This window comes from Hemitrygon akajei, chromosome 13 (assembly GCF_048418815.1).
Source record: "Hemitrygon akajei chromosome 13, sHemAka1.3, whole genome shotgun sequence".
NCBI lineage: Eukaryota > Metazoa > Chordata > Chondrichthyes > Myliobatiformes > Dasyatidae > Hemitrygon > Hemitrygon akajei.
In genome coordinates this window covers 38,027,902-38,046,352 of record NC_133136.1, presented here as the reverse complement: position 1 = coordinate 38,046,352, position 18,451 = coordinate 38,027,902, and the positions used below count along the sequence as shown (strand labels likewise).

The 18,451-nt window shown below is 41.1% G+C and overlaps 1 protein-coding gene across 1 annotated transcript in view; it reads left to right on the top strand.

The window, feature by feature from the left end:
• Positions 1-2,051: 2,051 nt before the first annotated feature.
• The window catches only part of LOC140737775 (chondroitin sulfate proteoglycan 4-like), an 89,428-nt gene continuing 73,028 nt past the window's right edge, over positions 2,052-18,451 (top strand). The window contains exon 1 of the mRNA XM_073064407.1: positions 2,052-2,218. Within this exon, the coding sequence (XP_072920508.1) occupies positions 2,140-2,218 (79 nt within the window). The 5' untranslated portion in view covers positions 2,052-2,139. The remainder of the gene's footprint in view (positions 2,219-18,451) is intronic.

Here is an 18,451-nt window from a genome sequence, read left to right as displayed (position 1 = left end):
TACTTAATTGGATTTAATTTGGTCCAGCAGGGTATATTTTTTTGCTAGTGTCAAATCTTTTCATGGCATCTTGGCAGGGGTCTGAAAATTTGTTATGTCAATATAAGAAAACAAAATGATCAAAAATCATGGCTTTTTGAATCAGAGTTTGTTGGCCCAAATAGGTAACATAACACAAGCACCTGCACCCGACAATATTTCAAAACTGTTTGCTCCAAGTTCAGAGTAGTGTCAATTGGCCACACAAGTGCACACAACTGACACTAGATAGAAACTGTTCGGTGACAGTTTCCTGTCCCAATTAAGCGGCATAGTGTCCCAAATAAATGAAGGGAATCCCAACAATTTTCTTGACTAGTTTTTGTTCTTTAAGAGTTTTCCTAAATAAGTGGCTTCCCTGCCTAACTGATGGCCCAATTAATCAGAATCCACTGTATAAATAAAGTAGCAGCAGATGGAAGTGAAACTGCACCTTGTTTCAAGAAAATTCATTTTGGCTCTCTTTTGTACTGCACCATTTCATAGTTGCAATATTTATAGTGTATTTGATGGCTTACCAAGGGTTTTTGTTACAATGCTGTTTTGCATTATTATACATATTATATAACATGGCATATATTAGACACTAATTAGCAAAAAGTTTGCACAAGTTTATAGAGCATCTTAATATCTATTTACTGAATACCATTGAAATTAAAAAGCCAGGATGGCTCAAAAAAAACAAGAACATTTTGGCATGTTTTAATGTCACCTAACTCTCACTTTGACTCAAGCAAAATTATGTTTGGAAAGAAGGTGGGACATACGTTTATGAAGCAACCTTCAAAAACTGGATTATTCTGAAGCACCATCAGCCCAAAGATGAATCCTGAAGTATCGCTGAAAAATAGAAATAAGAGGTCACAGATGGCCTCAGCATTTGATCTTGTTAGATTTGTTGAGGATAAGTATTGGGATGATCAGTGAATTTGGGGATGATACAAAATAAGAAGGTTTGTTGATCATGAATAAGGTTGTTGTAGATTACACAGTGATCGTGATCAATTAGGGAGTGGCAATTGCACTTCAATACAAATAACAATAAGGTGATGCATTTCACTAAGTCAAATCAATGTATAACATTTACTATATTTTTATGTTTTATTACATTACATGGCATCTATTGAACAGTAAGCAGAATAGCAAAAACAAATTCCAGGAATGGTAGGAGCATAATGGCACAGATGGATCTGGGAGTACAAGTGCCGTTGTTGATTGAAAGCTGTGCCATAGGTAGATAGAGTGCTGAAAAAGGCATTTAGCATGTGGTTGCAACAGGTACAATAATATCATTTAAGAGGCGCTTGGACAGGTGCATGGGGGTTGAAGGGATATGCGTCAAACACAGCATATTTGAACTAGCTGGGTGGGTACTGTGGTCGACATGGGCTCGTTGGGCAGAACAGTCTGTATGTATCCTCTGTGACTCTAAGGCTCATTAGAGGTGGCAGAAAGGACTTCAAGTCCATTCATCAGCAGCACACAGCTGCCCAGTGAAATGGCAAAAGGAGGTCAACTCTACCCAAAGCTATCCACCTCTTTCCCCAGCATCTCTAATGTCCTCGTCAGCCACAGTTAGTAAGTCCTTCAAATGACACCAAAGAAGAAATATTTTAAGGTATTTCTCAGGACTTTCTTCAGAACAACTGTTTTGTTTTATGGATTTCCAGCTGTAACTTTCAATCCGCTTCTATGGTATATTAGCATCAATTTGCAAAGCACACCGCGAAAATGAGACCAACCCACTCATTTGTCATCTTGATTACACAGTGCTTGCTAAAACTTCACATTCTCTCTCCTCCCATGTGTCATTACTAGATTAAAGAAAGCTCGAGTGTTTAAAAGACGGCTTTACCGACTGTACGCAAATGCACTCATGACACCCCCAACCCCAGCTGCCTCAGATTTCGCTGAAGTCTGAGAGCGCAGCGCAGATTGACGGGCGCAGATGAGCAGGGCGGGGCTACGTGTGACGCGGCTCGACGCCGTGCGTCCGTGGCGACCGCAGGTACGGCGCGAGCTCAGAGCCGGGGCTTTGATTGACACCTACCGGGATCAAAAATGTAACAAAGCGAGCGTGAAGGGACTTCGCTGTCAACTATGGACTTTTCAGGGGAGCCGGGAAGATCCCTGTTATTGTTCGGGACGTTTCTGTCTGCGGTCGGGATTGCTCGTGGGGGTAAGTGTTTGCAGCTCTGAAGTCACAGTAGAACTACTTTTCCCTGGGGAGTAATCTAGGCTGTTTTCCATCAATCTTTGATTTCCCCCTCTCAGCGACTTGTCATCAGCGGATACATTTTTTTTCACACAGAATATATTTTAGGACTTGTGTTGTAGTTTGTGCTTTTTGCAAGTCCCCTTGCCCGGAGAGTTAAAAAGTTAGCTTGTCATTTATTATTTTAGTTACCTATAGCTTTAAATGGAGATAGACTATATGAGATTAAAATATTGTAGCATTTAAATGTTTTCAAAACGGCAGAAAACCTTGAAAATATATTTATATATTCTCATTCTCTTGCATTATTAGAAAAAACCAAAACCCAAAGTACAGTAGGGACCAAGTTCATGAAAAAAGAGAAAATCGTGCTTCTTTGTAATTGTTGTATTTTTACAAATATGCATTTAAACGTCACTGAAAACATGAAGTGCCACTCCAATATATTAGCCATTCAAAGCCTCTTCAAGATCTTGACAGCACCTCTGGGCAGTTAGTTTCAGTGTTATATGTGTAGGCTTTTATTTTCTGATAGTTGCTGTTTCTGGATTGTATCTAAAATTTTGTGATGTAATGACGGGAGACTTTTTTAAAATTATTTACTTCTTAAAGCTACGTTTATTTACTGGTCTTGCCGTATAACCAGGATTCTTGATGTGGAGTTTGACATTTGGCGCAATTTACTTGTCATTTCATTTTATCCACAGCTGACTAGAGGTTAACTAAGCACGTTTTATTAGGGGGCATGTCGTCCACACATAGCAGATGATGTGTAAGATCAGAATTCTTGACAAGTGAAGATTAGCATTTGGAGTAATTTGCTGTCATTCCTGCGTTTTACAGCTGACTGCAGGATTGGATTCCCACTGACCTTGTCAACCTTTCAGTTGTTATCAGTAGTCAAATCTGTTTCAAGTTGCTGATATTTTAAAAATTATTTTAGTTTGGCCATTGAAATAGACAGATTTTGAAGTATTATAAAACATTTTTGCAAATGTCATGTTCCTTTTCATTTACATACTCTATTCATTATTGTGAACCTGTAGCCATAGATTTGTGCTTTATTGAGGAATTGACAGTCATTCATTACCTTTCTGCCATCTTTCAAAATATTAAAGCTGTTCTCAAAACAGAAAATGCTGGAAATACTCAGCAGGTTAGGTGGCATATGTGGACAGAGAGAGGTAACGTTTCACATTGGACACTCAGCATGAAAACCTAGAGAGAAGATAAAGGTAATTTTAATTTTCAGAAATACTGACAGTAGGATGGAAAGGTCAGAGGGGATATCTAAGATGAGTTGAGACCTGGTCAAATGGCTTAATGTGGCAGTTTGACAGTGATTGTGCTTTTTTTTTGGTTACATTTTCTTATTAGCAGCAGGTATTGATTAGGCTATGTTAAGGGAGAGAGAGAGGGTCTGAGTCAAATTCATAGATAATAAACAGAAGGGATTTTACAGATGCTGGAAATCCAAAGAAACACTGATGAAGGGTCTCGGCCCATAAATGCCTTTTGCATTTTGTGTGTTACTTGGAGATATATGACTTCACACAGAGAGTGGTGAATCTCTGGTATTCTCTGCCACAGGAAACAGTTGAGGCCGGTTCATTGGCTATATTTAAGAGGAAGTTAGATATGACCCATGTGGCTAAAGGGATCAGGGGATATGGAGAGAAAGCAGGTACAGGGATTTGAGTTGGATGATCAGCCATGATCATACTGAATGGCGGTGCAGGCTCAAAGGGCCGAATGGCCTACTCCTGCACCTATTTTCTATATTTCTATGTTTCTATGACTTGTAGCAGAAATGGCCAGATCTGATACAGACAGAAACAAAGCAGTTCTCTAAAGTTAGAAAAATGAACTTTGAGTTCTGTGGACTGCAGTTTGCCAGAAGGAAGGTTAATTGATTATCTTGCACCTCATTGCAGCAGTTCAGGAGGGCATAGACCGAAAGGACACTGTGTTAAGGATGGAGAATTAAAGTGGCGGACTGCACAAAGGACATAGGCTGGGAGAATAGGCCAAGTTGCAGATGGAATATAGTGTAGAAAAGTGTTTGGTCAATCATTTTGGTAGGAGGAATAAAAGCATAGAAAATTCAAAAGTCAGCAGACTCATTGAACTGAAAGGCCTAATTCTACTTCTGCATCTTATGGTCTTGTGCCAGGATATCTGAAGCGAGGCATTCAGCCTCGCTAGAAGGCTGGACAAGGGTATCGAGAAGGAAAATAAATCGAGTATGATCGAATATGACTACATATTGGTACCAATGACATAAGTATGAAAAGCAAGAAGATCCTGAAGAGCGAATATAGGGAGTTGGGTAGAAAGATGGAAAGCAGGACCAGAGTGGTAATCTCTAGTTTGCTGCCTGTGCCACGTGCCATTGAGGGTAAGAATAGGGTGATTTGCTAGGTGAATACATGGCTAGGAATTGGTGCAGCGGGGAGGATTTCAGATTGCTTGATTATTGGGGAAGGTATGTCCAGTACAAAAAGGACAGGTTACACCTGAACCCGAGGCGGACCAAAATCCTTGCAGGCAGGTTTGCTAGAGCTTTTGAGGAGTGTTTCGACTAATTTGGCAGGAAAATGGGAACCAGAGTGGTAGGGCTGAGGATGGGGCAGTTGGTATACAAGTAAATGCAGTGTGTGTGAGTGAGACTGTGAGGAAGGACTGAGTGCAGAAGTGTAGTCAGTGAGTTGAGTTCAAGTGTAACATGGGGGCAAAATTGAAAGGAGTGAATACAAGACTAAAGGAATTGTATTTGAATACACACAGTATGTGGAATATGGTAGATAATCTTGCAGCACAGTTAGAATAGCAGGTATGACACTGAGTTGTCGCTGGACGAAAAACATAGTTGGGAGCTTAACAACCAACACTGTGTTGAAAGGACAGACAGGTAAGTAGTGAGGGTGGGGTGTCTCTGGCAAAAATTGAAACCAAACCCTTAGTAAGAGGTGACATAGGATTGGAAGATGTTGAATCCTTATGGGTGGAGTTGAGAAGCTACAAAGGTAGAAATACCTGATGGTAGTTATATACAGGCCTCCGAACAGTAGCCAGGATGGGGGATACAAATTACAGATTGGGAAACTTAAGGTATAGGAACCCTGAGGAGGAGGTATTCATAATATGAAAGAGCTCACCCTGCAGTTTGATAGGGAGAAACTATCAGATGTATCAGTAGAGTAACGGGAATTACAGAGGCATGAGAGAAGACTGGCAGAATGCTGGCAGAACAGCCATAGCTGGAGCTTCTTGGAGCAATTCAGAAGGCGCAGGATAGATGCATCCCAAAGGTGAAGAAGTATTATAAATGGAGGATGAGGCAACAATGGCTGACAAGCAAAGTTTTTTTTTAAAATGTATAAAAGGAAAAGAAAAGGCATGTAATGTAGCAAAAAATTTGTGGGAAGTTAGAGGATTGGGAAGCTTTTAAAAACTGACAGAAGGCAACTAAAAAGCTGTAAGGAGGAAAAAAAGGTGAAATATGAAGGAAAGATGGCCAATAATATGAAAGGAGATACCTAATTTTTTTCAGATATATAAAGAGGTGAGAATGGATATCGGACTGCTGGAAAATAGTGTTGGAGAGCTAGTAATGGGGGTCAGAGGAATGATGGATGAACCTAAAAAGTAGTTTGTCAGTCTTCAAGGTGGAAGACTAGCAGTATGCCAGAAATTAGAGCATGCCGAGTGTAGAAATGAGTGTAGTTGCTATTACTGAGGAGGAGGTGCTTGGGAAGCTGAAAGGTCTGAAGGTAGATAAGTCATCTGGACCAGATGGACGAGACCCCAGTGTTTCTCAGTGAGGTGGCTGAAGAGATTGTGGAGGCATTAGTAATGATCTTTCAAGAATCACTAAACCCTGGAATGGTTCCAGAGGACAGAGAAATTGAAAATACTACTCCACCCTTTAAGAAGGGAGGGGGGCAGAAGAGAGGAAATTATAGGCCAGTTAGCTTGACTTCAGTGGTTAGGAAAATGTCGGAGTCTATTATTGAGGATGAGGTTTTGGGGTACCTGGAGGCACATGATAAAATAGACCAAAGTCAGCACTGTTTCCTTAAGAGGAAATCTTGCTCAACAGATCTCTTGGAATTCTTAGAGGAAATGACAGGCAAGATAGACAAAGGAGAGTCAGTGGATGTTGTTTATTTGGATTTTCAGAAGACCTTTGACAAGGTGTCAAATATGAGGCTGCTTAACAAGATAAGAACCGCTGGTATTACAGGAAAGATACTAGCATGGATAGAGGATTGGTTGATTGGCAGGAGACAAAGAGTGTGAATAAACTGGGCATTTTCTGGTTGGCTGCCGGTGATTGCTGGTGTTCCACAAGGGTCAGTGTTATATGTTCTTTTCACATTATATGTCAGTGACTTTGACGACTGAATTGATGACTTTGTGGCCAGGTTTGTGAATAATACAAAGATAGGTGGAAGGGCAATTAGTATTGGTGAAACAGATTCTGCAGTTCTTGGATTGGGAAAATGGGCAAAGAAGAGGCAAATGGGGAATGTGGTGTATAGTTATGCATTTTGATAGAAGGAATAAATGTGTAGGCTATTTTCTGAATAGGGAGGAAAATCAAAAATCAGAGATGCAAAGAGACTTGAGAGTCATTGTGCAGGGTTCCCTAAAGCTTAACTTGCAGGTTGTGTTGGTAGTAAGGAAGGAAGATGCAGTGCTAGCATTTATTTTTAGAGGACTAGAATATAAGAGCAAGGATGTAATTCTGAGGATTTACGAGGCATTGGTCAGACCACACGGAGTATTGTGAGTCGCTTTGGGCCCTTATCTAATGAAGGATGTGCTGGCATTGGAGAGGGTACAGAGAAGGTTCACGTGAATGATTCTGGGAATGAAAAGGTTAACATAGGAGCGTTTGATGGCTCTGGGCCTGTACTCACTGGAGTTTAGAAGAATGAGGGAACATCTCATTGAAACCTATCACATATCGAAAGGTCTTGATAGAGTGGATGTTTCCCATCGTGGGTGAGTCTAGGACCAGAGGACAGCCTCAAAATACAAGGACGTCCATTTAAAACAGAAGAAAGGAATTTATTTAGCCAGAGGGTAGTGCATCTGTGGAATTCATTGCCACTGGTAGCTATAGAGGTCAAGTCATTGAGTGTGTTTAAAGTGGAGGTTAATAGGTTCTTATTAGAAAGAGTGTCAAAGATTATAGGGAGAAGGTAGCAGAATGGGTTTGAGAGAGGTAATAAATCAGCTATGATGAAATGGCAGAGCAGACTCGATGGGCCAAATGGCCTATTTCTGCCCTATGTCTTGTTGTTTTATCATAGCTGATTTATTATACCTCACCACCCTATTCTCCTGCCTACTCCCTGTAACCTTTGCCCTTACTAATCAAGAGCCTATCGACCTGTGCTTTAAATATACCCATTGACTTGGCCCCAACAGCTGTGTGTGGCAGTGAATTCCACAGATTCACCACACTCTGGCTTAAAAAAATTCCTCCTCATCTCTGTTCTCTTCTGAGGCTGTGCACTCTGGCCCTATTGGAAACAGCCGCTTCACGTCCATTCTATCCAGGCCTTTCAATATTCGCTACATTCTGATATTCGTATATTTTCGCAAATTATTTGGGCGATAAACATCCAAACATCTATTGATTGTCACAAAACGCAATGGGGAGAAAAATGCTTAAAACACCATTGAGTGAGGCTTTGAAATTGATTGCATAGAGGCTAATCAATAAGTAGCCTTTCTGGCTAATTAACTTGTCTATTATGTTGAAAGGGTCCCTGGTTCTCAGCAATTAGCAGGGGTCATTCAATAGAGGCAGCTTTTCAGAAGGTTTAAGAAAAAAACGTGGGTGCAAAACTGAAACTGTGAAAATAAGACAGACAGCAACCTTGGACCCTATGGCATTACACTCAACTGAAGGTTTTTTTTGCATTACTATTTAGCTAGCTTCATCAGTATCATCTAGCCTGTGTGTCTCATTGTATCTTGCCAATTATTTTCTCAATCTGTCTTTGAAATAACTGGATTTACCCAAAGTATGCTAAATATACCAAACATTTGAATTTTATCATTATTATCACCCTCCTTTTGTGTTGTTTAGTAATTAGATGAATACAGAGTCAGTAGTTTAGCTGTACCTGAGTGACTGGCGATGGTTAGATCAAAGTCTGCAACAGTGGGCAATGATCAGTCAGGAAACCAAATACTGCTTTTGATGCTTAATTTTAACCTAAGATGTCATATTCTTTCGTGTCCTATTCTTGGCCTGAGAAAAGATGCATTGCTCTATTCAAATATTAAATTTTAAATAGTTAATTTTTCACATTTCTATTAGTGCTCTGATATCTTGCAAGTAGATCTTTAGGGAAGACTGAAATTCAGAATAATAGGGAAGAAAATTGTAATTAAAAGATTATGATGGAAACAGAATGATTGTTTTTTAAAGGCATGAATTTTTAAATCCTAACAATAAGTTCTGAAGGAGTGAAAATCAACAGACATATATAAAAGAAAATTTTGTTTCAGGGAGGTTGCTTGGCAGTAAAATTTATCACATTGCATTTGGGTGCAAATGAATTATTAACAATCGCCAAACTTCATCATTTGCTAAGTGTGATAACTTTATGCATTTATGTATTTGCTTGTTTAATAAATTGAAATGATTCTCAGACAGCAAAACTTATGGCTCTTGAAAATGTACCCCTCCAGCTTGGGTTCTGGTGGAGGGTGGGGGGGCCTTGAAAAGCAGTTTCTAGATTTGTTTAACTGTATGTGTGCAGTTGTAAGAACTTATTAACCACTTTATTCTATAATAACTTCAAAAGCTGATTTTGTTATTCTGCCTCTGTTTTTCCTACAGAATATATGGGCCATAACTTTGCTGTTACTTTGAAATGTACAATCTCAGTTTTAATGAAATAGTTGGTGTCCATTTGTAAACCTAATTTCCAGGCTTTAATGACAAGGAAATCTGGATTTATCTTAAAATGGAGTGTTGTTTTGTTACGAGAACATTTCATGCTTCATGGTTTATTCTTGGTGGCGGGGAAGGGGAGTTGTGGTTAGGGTGAGAGGTGTGGAGGTAGCGGAGGGGGAGGAAGTGGGATGAACCTCTTTTTATTTCAGAGATTTCGAATGCAAATAGCTCTACTGATTTGTTACCTTGCAGCGATGTGTTAAATGAAAAGCCCTTATCTCTGAAAGTACTCAGAGATTGTTAACATCCTTTCTGTGGAGCCAGAAAGATATGAATTCAGACTTCAAACACAAGTAGAACAAAAGTACCTAAGTATGTGAACGAACACTTCACCTGCAATTTTGTCGTGCCATTTCTTGGGTGAGATATTAAATTGAGGATCTCATACTTAGCTAATTATTTGAAAAACACAATAAGACCCTCTGTCTAACACAATCTTCTTTGCTCTGAAAATCTCACGAATAATCAGATTAGTTATTCGTCATTATTGTTATTCATTCATCACGGTCATTGACACTGGGTCCTTGTGTCTGAATTGTCTGTTATGTTTGCCGACATAAAGGCTGTATTTTATGAGTTATGAAATTGATATAACTGTTCAAATAAGATTTTGGAACATTTCATTCTGAATTCATACAATATAACTGTAAGGCTTGCAGCTGGGGTACCTTCTATGATAGCAACACAGTCGGCTTTCTGTCATTCTATAGTGTTTCCACAACTTCTAAAAAGACTTTTGCAGTATGATGGAAAGAGGGTTTAAGATTATTTCAAGTTTAAATGCTTGTTAATAAAATATAATTACCTCCATTTATATATTGAAGGACTTGCGTAAGTACTTAAATTCATTTCAGATTTTCTGATGAGTGTAAGATTTCCAAGATTATCACTAGGTTATGTGGTCATTCTAAAACAAACAAATACTTCTATGTTGCTGCCATAATGTATATGAGAGGAAGAGTGCTTTTTGTTGCTGTCAACCCTGCCATCAAGATTAACATCTATAGTAATATTGCAGTATTTCAATAAACATTGCCCTCATCCACGCCTCACCCATACTCCACTCCCCTGACATAACAGGGGTAGAGCTCCCCTTGTCATCTTCTACCACTGCACGAGCCATCCAACAGTCCATTCTCTGTAACTTCCACATTTCCAGTGAGATCCCACCACCAAAGATATATAGTAAATAAATTAGGTTTCCAGGAAAAGAGGCAGTTTCCTAGGACTTCTCCAGTTTAGTCTAACACATTCCATGCTTGCGATGTGTTCTCCTTTACATTGTAGAAACCAAATACAGGTTGGGAGAGCACTTTGAAAAACACCTCCCTGAGCTGGCCCTGAGCTTCCAGTTGTTGGGCACTTTAATTCTTCGATTCACTTCCACTCAGACCTCTGTCTTTGATCCCTGGCACATAAGCTTGAGGCCAGTATTTCATTGTGCATTTGTGCCAGCTCAGTGGGACAGCAGGTAGTGCTGCTGCATTCTGGCTCTCTCAGCACTGCCTCCTTGTGACCATTTCCTCCCTCGACTTTAGCCTCACATTCCAAAGGTTTATTGTTTGGCAGGCACTGCGACTACTGCAGATTACCCCGAGTGCAAGTGGTAATGATAGAATTGGTTGTGGTGATGAGCACATGACAGAGAAATAACTAGGGAGAATACGATTAATGGGACTACACTGAGAGGCAGAACAAACTCTGAGCAGAAAGATCTCTGATTTTAAAAAAGAGATGTGTTAAGATATAAAATATGAGATTACAGTGTTGGAATTCAACTGTAAATGCACTAATTTCAGATAATTAGCTTTGTCTATATAAGGACTGGCTAGGTCTTTTGTTGGAAGGTTATCAACCTGAAACCTTAGCTGTTTTTCTCAATCTGCAAATGCTGATTGACCCACTGTTGTATTTACAGCATTTTCGTTTCTTATTTAAGGTGTTGATATACACACTTGTCCCTCTTTTCGGGCTCAAGATGTGTTCCCAGGAGCGAGAGTGGTAATGGATCAGTGCTGAGTGGGGTCTGAATCAGAACCAAAATCGGGTTTATTATCACTGACGTATGCTGTGAAATGTGTTGCTTGGTGGTAGCAGTACAGTGCAAAAGATAAAAATTACAGTAACCAGACAAAAAATTGTGCAAAAGATGAATAACAAGGTAGTGTTGCTGGATGGTTCAGAAATCTGTTGGCAGAGGGGAAGAAGCTGTTGTTAAAGGATTGAGTGTGGGTCCTCAGACTCCTGTACCTCCCTGATGCTAGTAATGTGAATGGGGCACATCCCTCTTGATAGTCATTATACACTTCCATTATAAAGATATGTGGCTGCAAGCATTGTCATTATAGGAACTTGATGTTGAATCCCTACACTTCGCTGGGGCTGTTATATTTATGAAGTGTCCACAGCACATGGTTTGGTGTGGTATGACTTCCTGTGATGGTTGGTATTTGACAGCTGGAACATGAGATGCATCTACTTGGCATTGAGCTGTGGGGATTGGGGTTGTTCTGTGGCTAGAACGGTGATCGCAATGACTAGTAGTGGCTGTTGACAGTGTTGACTATCTGGATATAACAGTTTCTTATCTCCTTTGGTATATTGAGCTTGTACCATAGCAAAACTCTTGGGGTGGGAGAGCTGTGCAATCAAAGAGGATCACACAGCAGCTTCCATCATCTCTGACAGGCTGCAGTACTCCTTCTAGTCCTCCAAACACCAGCACTGGCAGGCACCACACTAGGCTGCTGTTGATTTGTTGTTATAAGAACAACTGAGGGCAGGGATTCGTGCCAGTTTGCCAGTACATTAGATAACAGAGGGTAGCATTTTTTGCTTTAAATTGTGGCCGGGTTTGGGGAACATACAAGTGGGTATCCAGCCTGAAGTAACAGGATGATGGACAGTGGGATCTTGGGATGCAAGTCCATAGTTCTCTGAAAGTGGCAACGCGTGTAGATAGTTTAATGAACAAGGCATATTGTATACTTGCCTTTATTGGTTGGTGCATTGGATGTAAAGGTTGGGAAGTCACTGTAGCAGCATTAAATTTTTGGCTCGGCCACATTTGGAGTATTATATGCATTTCTGTTTGTTGCAGTAGAGGAAGGATATGGGGAGTGTGCAAAATTGGTTCACTAGGACATGTCTGGATTAGAGATGGTTAGCTATAAGAAGAGATTGGGCAGGCTTGTATTTTTTCCAGACTGTTAGAGGCTTGATAGATTAATATAAACTTGATAGAAGATAATAAAGAGATACAAGTCTGTACAGAAGCATGATGGGGTAGATGGTCCGAGTCTGTTTACCAGAGTATAAATGTCAAATACTAGAGTCCGTAGGCTTAAATTAAGAGGTCAAAGTTTAGATAGATAGATACTTTATTCATCCCCATGGGGAAATTCAACTTTTTTCCAATGTCCCATACATTTGTTGTAGCATAACTAATTACATACAATACTTAACTCAGTAAAAAAAATATTATATGCATCTAAATCACTATCTCAAAAAGCATTAATAATAGCTTTTAAAAAGTTCTTAAGTCCTGGCAGTAGAATTGTAAAGCCTAATGGCATTGGGGAGTATTGACCTCTTCATCCTGTCTGAGGAGCATTGCATCGATAGTAACCTGTCGCTGAAACTGCTTCTCTGTCTCTGGATGGTGCTATGTAGAGGATGTTCAGAGTTATCCATAATTGACCGTAGCCTACTCAGCGCCCTTCGCTCAGCTACCGATGTTAAACTCTCCAGTACTTTGCCCACGACAGAGCCCGCCTTCCTTACCAGCTTATTAAGACGTGAGGCATCCCTCTTCTTAATGCTTCCTCCCCAACATGCCACCACAAAGAAGAGGGCGCTCTTGCTAGACGAGTACTTTTTAAATGCCACTAAGAAAGATGGTGAAAGCAATTATGATAGCAATGTTTAAGAGGCATTTATAGTGGAACATGAGTAGGCAGGGAATAGAAGGATAGATCACGGATTTAATTTAATGAGTTTAGTTTAAATTGTCAACATGTTCAACATAGACGACATAAGCTAAAGAGTGTTTCTGGTCTGTTCTACATTCAGCTTTCTACAGGATAGCGCTAAGAAAAGGTTATTGGGATTATTAAATTATTGTAATTTGCTCTTGATTTGTGGCTGCAGAATAGAAATAGTGAAGCCAAATCTGTGTCTCAAAAATTGCTGTTGATAAAAAAATAATAGTTGATAAATTCAACAGAAATGTTCATTATGTTGTATTGAATTATGCATTTTATTATGTTCTGACATTATTAAATTGTACGTAACATCTGCATTAACAGAAGTATGCCCATCTAAAGGGTTGCTGCAAGTTAATCACAAGTCTGAAATACAAACAGCACTTTACGACTCCTTGCTTCATAACTAGTAAGCATTCTTGTGTGAACATGTTATAGATTGTTTACATTCCAAGGTGGAAGATATATTTTTTTGGTCATGTAGTTTTCTTCTTTGCTTTCCAGTCAAGTTTATTTCATTGTAATCTAAAATATTGTGCCTAGGCCTCACCTAGAATTCTCTACCATGGCGAATCTGGAGGCTCAGCACTTAATATTTCAGGACAGTGGTGACTAGATGTTTAGATTTAACAAGAGTCAAAGGATGGAAAATGATAAGAGATCAGCCTCAATCTTGTGGAATGCTGAACAAGTTTCGAGGATAGTGGCCTACTCGGTGTCGATTTCCAATGTTCTTCTTTGAGATATTATCTACAACCAAATGGTTGGTAAGTAGGGGGAGGTTGCTGTTTCCGAAGTGAGAAGAGGCAAACGGCTTTAGAAAGGAGTAAGGAACCTCAGTGTCTCTGCTCATTGGAATGATTATGAGGAATCAACTGCATGAGGCCAATGACATTGCAAAGCCCCTTGGGATGTATAAACGAGAAGGGAACAAATTACGGCAGGAGCTGTACAATTCTGCAAAGAATGATTGCAGTTTAAGTACTAATTAATGAACTTGAGCTTCTCTCTTCAGTCTCCCTCCTTCCCTTTGCCCACCCTCTGCTTTTCCTTGCCTAGATACTGTTCTTTGGGAAAGACAGTCTGATGGGTTATGAGTGGTAGGCCAATGCTTGCTTTATGCAAAATCTATTGGCAGGCACATAGATCGCTGGCATTGGACAGAATCTTCTGTGGGTTGGCAGAGGCAATTTAAAGCTCAGTCTGAAATTGGTGAGGAACTCCCGAGAGTCAGATGGGACATTTGGGATTCTGTGTATACATGATTAGTAGCTGGAGCCAGATGAGTGGAGAGGTGTTTGGGTCACAAGTAAGTAGAAAGTTTGAGGTCTTGATTGGATTTTGGGTGGGATAATCCATGGGTTAATCAGGATTATAGTCTGTGAATTAGACCCTCAATAAGAGGTAAAATCAAAGATACTATAATACCAACTTGTAGTTGTTTCCAATCCTTAGATGATACTTGCTGAAGCAGGGGTCACTTTTCTGGAAAATTTTCTGCATGAATGACCTGGGATGTCCTCTAATCTTATGTGACAGAGTCCATATGTGCGTTATATACCATTCAATATTAATGAATGTATTTGGATACTTCCCTGTGTTATAAACTTCTTTCGATCTACCTGATGCAAAGACACCACGTACTACGGTGAAAGTAACTTTAACTCTTTATTAGCAAGTTACTCGAGAGAACCCTCCTTAAGCACTCTCTCTCGGAGGCTGCTTCGAGGGTCTCTACCTCCTGAAGCAAATACAGTTCTTTTTATATCATGCAGTCACATACACAGATACATGTGGGTTCACCCCCCTTAGTTTCTCAGCAGATGAATATTGTTAACGTTATCAGTCATAAATTGTTTGTATAACAGTTTTAATTGCTACTATGTCTGGATACAGACATGCACAAGCCCACCACCCAAAGTCTGCTGCCCTTGTAAGTAGTCACTCCCTCTAATTGCTTATCTTGCAGGTGCCATAAGAAACACAAGGCACAATATGTTTCCCACACCAAGGCTACTGTCACCCACTCAGCTTATCTCATGAGAAAGCATTTGTGCATTTATACTCTTTTTCTCAAGCTCATAGCTGCTATGACCTTTAAAAAAAAATAGCCAGGGTCACAAGCATCCTGCGAGATGCTAACTTCTTAATATTACATTCCCTCCTTTTATCATTCCATGATAATACATTCAGATTGGGGCCGAAAATGAATTTCTTAGCTCTTGCAGACACAACTTGCAACACGTATTAATACAAACTAATAACACACACGTAGCAATAAGAGCAATCATGACTGTAATAAGCCTATGTAGCAAATAGGAACCCAGGAACCTCCTAGTAGCCAACCTAACGACCCATCCTCTGGTTTGGGACCTTCCCTGAAATTATCTAATTGTTTCTTGATAGACTGAATAGCATGTGTTATATGATTTGTCTGTGACTTGGGTGATACTCTTGTCCCCTACTAAGGCACATACTCCTCCTTGCTGAGCCAACTGGTAGTCTACAGCATACTGGGTCTGTTGGGCATACAGTCGCAACTCTGCCAGCTCTTTATTTATGGCCTCCAGTCCTTCCATAGTACTGTTTCCCAGCACGGTCAGCCCACAAATAAGGTGGTTCTGATTTTTTACGGCTATGGTCCCTGCCGAATCCCCTAGAGAGAGTACTCAGAAACCCATAGCCTAAAGAGGATCCTTCCAGTCTGCACAGAACTCCTTACTTTCTGACCGGGCCACAAGTCTTCGTTGGACGTGAGCCTTCTGGGGGCAGGGGACCGTGACCGGCCCATTCGTTCCCACCACAAACAAAGCTGGCAGAGTGGATGTGGCGGTGGTAAAAGTCCCATTAAGAAGGAAAGCTGTTGTTCTGTACATGTGCAACTAAGCCATCCTCCTTGTGTTCTGCATCTATGCCGTATGCAATGAGTGATTGCACAAGAGACATTGTTGGGAACTAGACCTACTACACAGCCCCAGCCTTCTCCTCCAAAACAGTCGGGGTAACTCTGTGGGTCAGAACAGTTAGCCTTTCTGCCTTTAACAGGATGAGGTCTTGGGGATTTCCTCCTATCATTGTATACAAGTTCTACACATTGCCCTGTTGTCCCCTGCCAGAACCTGCCTGTCCTTCCTATGCGGGGGTGTCCAAGGTATCAATGGTGTACAGACTCTTAGGGTTCCATTCCGGGGTGGCTACAAACAGGGCTTCTACTGATTTGGCAAGCGGATAACATACAGTACGATTACCATGCAGCTGCATATGGGTTTTATAGAACAGATTTTCCTCTAGAGCAGTCACCATAAAGGCGACGGCAATGATAAAGAGTCCAAGTCCAACAATAATCACTTCTCTTCCAGCAGCCATCACTTGCAATCACTCAGGTGAACCCAACGGTCGTGACCCTGTACCTTTACCGCCGTAGGTATCTGGAGAAGTATCTGGAGGGGTCCCTTCCACCAAGGTCTAATCCTGGTGCGCTCCCAATCCCTTATCAGTACCGCGTCTCCAATCTTTACGTCAGGCCACTCTGCTTTCGAGCCTCTTTGTGGCAAGGACGCCTCCTGTACCTGTGAATGAAGAAACTTTAAAGAGGATGTTAATTACCTAAAATACCTTTGTAAATCGTCCCCCATGACGTTGAGATCAACTTGGGTGGAGGGTTGGGTATTGGCATCCCATGGGGTTCTTCCCGGGCGCCCATAAATGACCTCGGCAGCCAACACCCCTGTAGTCGAATGGGGAGTAATCCTCATGTGGTACAGTGCCAATGGAAGAACCTTTAGCCAATTCAGGCCAGTTTCAGACATCAGTTTGGCCAATTTGTTTTTCAAGGTGCCGTTAGCTCTTTCCACTATGCCCGCCACCCTGGCGTGGTAGGTACAGTGGAACTGTTGCTCGATATGCAGCACCTCATACATCTCCTTATTTATCCTTCCTACAAAGTGAGGACCATTATCTGAGCTTATCTGTCGGGGTACCCCAAATCTTGGTATAATCTCTGTGAGTAACAGTCTCACTACCGTTGAGGCTTTGTGGTTGGATAGGCTTCAGTCCATCTACTGAACACATCTACAACTATTAAACAATACTTATAACATTGTACATGCGGTAATTCAATAAAATCAAGCCGGATGCATTCAAATGGACCACCTGGCAAGGGGGTTTTTCCTGAGGCGCACTTTACCCCTTTTCCCAAATTCATTATTTTGACATATTAAACATGACCATTTTTTTTTGTGTGCTGCCTCATTCAACCTATGGTGCCACCAGGTGCGTAGCAACATGTTACTCATTCCCTCCTTGCCAGGGTGTGTATCAGTATGTAAGCCGTCAATAAGCATTGGTAATAAAGCATCAGGTATACACACTTGGCCAACTGGCATAAGCCAGAGGCCTGCTGACGCAGAGTGCGAGCACCCATGTGTCTTCCATAATTGTTTTTCTGAGTCGGGGCGACACCCTGGAATTAATGCACAGCGCTCATGTCTGGGATACCCTTCATTGTTGTGTTTTTGCTTGCAGGCCAAGGCCAATTTCTCTGCCGTGGAGACAATGTGAATGGCTGTGCCGCTAATTTGGCTTCCCCGTCTGCCCGATTGTTGCCGTGGGTGACTGTGGAGGAAACGGAGAGGTGTGCTGAGCACTTAACAATAGCCAATTGTTTTGGGAGGATGGCCCTGAGGAGGTTCTGTACATACAAAGCATTCTGAATAGGGGTTCCCGTGGAAGTGAGAAATCCCCGGTGCGCCCAAAGTTGGCCGAAGTCATGGGTGACACCAAATGCATAGCTAACTTCTTAATATTACACCTGGACAGTAAGCATTCTGTCTGGATGCATAATGACTTGGTACGGTAACTGCTCTGCATGTGATCTCAGGAAACTGCGGCTCAGCACATGACAGGAACCAGTCTCCCCTCTTTGGACTCCAACTACACTTCTTGCTACCTCGGTAAAGCAATCAGCATAAAGACCCCACCCACCCCAAACATCCTAACGTCTCCCCTCTCCTATCGGGCAGGAGATGCAAAAGCCTGTGAACACGTCACCAGGCTCAAAAGCAGTTTCTATCCCGCAGTTATCAGACGCTTGTACGATAAGATGGCCTCTTGGTCTCACATTCTACCTCATTGTGATCTTGCACTTCATCATTTACCTGTACTGCACATTTTTGGTAACTTGTAGAATTCTGTATTTTATTGTTCTACCTTTATTCCAGCTCAATGCACTGT